Raw genomic sequence first — 3,055 nt, forward strand, 5'->3', positions numbered from 1 at the left:
CGTTACTATTTAACTATAATTAATTACTATCTTTCTTTAAATTCAATTTTTCATATAAATTATAATTTGGATGATGGGCGCATGGCTGGGCTACCGGGCATCGAGCGAGAGGTCGTCTTTGATTATCCATCTTAATCTAAATTATAATCGGGATGAAAAAATAAATTTAAAAAGAAATTATCAACCATTAAATTATGATTATAATTGAATTATAATTATATTATGGACCATCTTCCGATGGATTAAAAAATTAAATCAGCTGATCTGGCCCAATCAAAGGGGGGCCTCGACGTGTCGTCATGTTTACCGCCGCCTGCTCTTTAAAAACGCGGCTAGTATCCAGTAAACGCCATCAGATGGCATAACATTCTCCTCCATAATTTTCTCCTTTTCCCTGCACCGTGTCATTGCGGATGGCGGATCAACTGCTCTCCACCATCTCCCGCAAACTCCGTTCCTTGCCGGCGAGCTACGTCCGGCCCGAGTCCCAGCGTCCGCGCCTCCACGAGGTTATCAGCGACGCCGCCATACCCACCGTCGACCTCGGCTCGCCGGACCAGCATCAGATCGTGGCCCAAATCGCCGACGCCTGCACGCATTACGGATTCTTCCAGGTACTCGCGCACTAATCGATCGCATTACAGCTCCACAATCAATTGAATCAAGCAACGAACAGCTATAATCCATTGATTAACTAGGTGGTGAATCATGGAGTGGGGAATAAGTCGATGCGGCTGATGATGGAAGTGGCGCAGGAGTTCTTCCAGCTGCCGGCGGAGGAGAAGGCGAAGCTCTACTCCGACGATCCGGCGAAGAAGATAAGGCTCTCGACGAGCTTCAACATCAGGAAGGAGACGGTGCGAAACTGGAGGGACTACCTTCGACTCCATTGCTATCCCCTTGAAGATTTCACGCCCGAGTGGCCTTCCAATCCGTCGTCCTTCAAGTCGGTCAATATAATTATCTTTAATTATTTTTCTTTTAATAAAATATTAAGCGATAATCATATGTGTGACGTATGCGCACACGTCACCCTCTTTTATTTTTTTCCTACTTCTGACGCCAGAAGCCAAATGTTTGAAGTATTTTTTAATCTTCTTAATTAATTATATGGTTTTTAATTGGTGGGATCAGGGAAGTGGTGAGCGATTACTGCAAGGAAGTGCGAGGACTTGGATTTCGACTGCTGGGATTGATATCGCTTAGTTTGGGACTGGAGGAGGAGTACATGGTGAAGGTTTTGGGGGAGCAAGAGCAACATATGGCTATAAACTACTATCCAAAGTGCCCAGCTCCAGATCTCACCTACGGTCTCCAAGCCCACACCGACCCCAACGCCCTCACCATTCTTCTCCAGGACCATACCGTGGATGGTCTGCAGATTCGCAAAGACGACAAGTGGATCGCCGTCGGTTCTCATCCCCATTCCTTCATCATCAACATCGGCGACCAATTACAGGTACGTATTCGATCTTCCTCTCCGGTTGATCTTCTGTGTCTGTGTATGATTTAATTGATTCGCAGTGTATCGATCGAATTAATGCGCGCAGGCGTTGAGTAATGGAAGGTACAAGAGCGTTTGGCACCGTGCGATCGTGAACGCCAACAAAGACCGGATGTCGGTGGCATCCTTCCTTTGCCCTTCCAATCGCGTGCTCATCAGCCCACCTGAAAAGCTCCTTAGCGAGGCAGGGCGAGCCATGTATAAGAACTACACCTACGAAGAGTACTACGACAGGTTTTGGAGTAGAAACCTGGATGATGAGCACTGTTTGGAGCTCTTCAAAAACGCTTCCTCGCTCGAGTCAGAGAATCAAGCCTCCTCCTCCTCCGGCGGGAATCAATCATAGTCCACGTGGTGTGTGTGTTGAAGTTGTCAAATCATGGAGGCCAAGAAGCATCGATTTCGGATCTACTTCGCTCGCCAAATTTTTTTTAGGTAATTTGGTTGGCAAATTTTGTAGACGGAAAGAGCACGATGGTCCGGCCGGAACCCCTGCGAGCCGCGCGCGCGCGAGGTATGCCCGAAAGAAGTAGTCACAACATTCGGGCTCCGCCTCCCGATTCAGACATGCTTCCTCCATGGCAGGCCACTTGCTCGGCCGTTCGACTTCCGGGGTGTTCAATCGGCCCTGATCCGGAGCTCAACCTATTCGGGTTCGGGACTGGATTATGTAGGATGCCGACATGGTATTAGTATGTTGATAAATTAATATGGAATTAGCAACTTCTGTTCCACTCTTGACCAGGAGTTGCTAATAGATAGGATCTCATGAGAAGAGATCCTCTTGATCGATTTTTTGCGATTCAGAAGATGTTCCTTTTTTATGTATTGGTAAAGATACATGATCTCCATCTTTTTTACAAGTGGGGATTATATATTCCTATCAATATATGTAAAGGAACATCCTCTGGACTGTAAAAGTGATCCAAAAAATCCGACTTGGATCCCATTGACTATACTTGTATATTACAGGTGTTCGGTCCAGAGGATACGGCTTCTGGAATTAATGGATTGCTGAGAATTAGTGGGTTGATGAGATGGTAGTTTGTAGAATAATGAGATAATAATTAGTGATAATAATGGATAAAGATAAATAGTCTATAGTCAATGTATTTACATTAATTGTGGAGTTAGTGGTTTATTTGGATGATGTAATTAGCCTATATTAGTTTTTATGAATGAAAATATGAAACAAAAAAATGATTTTAGACAGAAGTTCAAATTTTCTTGTTTCTTCTTTCATATGTTGTTTTTTTATTCCAACAAGGAGCAATGCGTTGAGATTGTGTCGCCACTGACGAGAAGAATCGTCCAATAAAAAACGAAGAGGAAGAACGATTGAGAGAAGAGAAGACGACAATAAATTGGGTTCGACAGTGTACCCACTTCACAAACTCTTTATTAGAATTAGATGATTTAGAGTTACAATGACCGTATTTATATAATTATATTTATATAATTCAAATTATACATAGTATTTTTGACTAAAAATATCAAATAAACATATACTAAAAAAAAATCTGGATTACCGGAAAGTTACTGATGAAAATA

At 43.3% G+C, this 3,055-nt stretch overlaps 1 protein-coding gene across 1 annotated transcript; it reads left to right on the top strand.

Moving 5' to 3' along the window:
• Window positions 1-277: 277 nt before the first annotated feature.
• LOC121998047 (flavanone 3-dioxygenase 2-like) lies at window positions 278-2,726 on the top strand. The gene is made up of 4 exons (XM_042552774.1): window positions 278-614; window positions 699-946; window positions 1,135-1,459; window positions 1,551-2,726. Exons 1-4 carry the CDS (start codon window positions 414-416, stop codon window positions 1,848-1,850), a joined length of 1,074 nt encoding a protein of 357 aa, XP_042408708.1. The 5' UTR covers window positions 278-413; the 3' UTR covers window positions 1,851-2,726.
• Window positions 2,727-3,055: the final 329 nt, after the last annotated feature.

This window comes from Zingiber officinale, chromosome 6A (genome assembly GCF_018446385.1).
Source record: "Zingiber officinale cultivar Zhangliang chromosome 6A, Zo_v1.1, whole genome shotgun sequence".
Lineage (NCBI taxonomy): Eukaryota > Viridiplantae > Streptophyta > Magnoliopsida > Zingiberales > Zingiberaceae > Zingiber > Zingiber officinale.

Bases quoted from the DNA above. Each gene is read 5' to 3' on its own strand.
- LOC121998047 (XM_042552774.1), top strand. From the start codon at position 414: ATGGCGGATCAACTGCTCTCCACCATCTCCCGCAAACTCCGTTCCTTG. The intron at 947-1,134 runs GTCGGTCAATAT...TGGTGGGATCAG, and splicing joins TCCAATCCGTCGTCCTTCAA to GGAAGTGGTGAGCGATTACT. The intron at 1,460-1,550 runs GTACGTATTCGA...TAATGCGCGCAG, and splicing joins ACATCGGCGACCAATTACAG to GCGTTGAGTAATGGAAGGTA.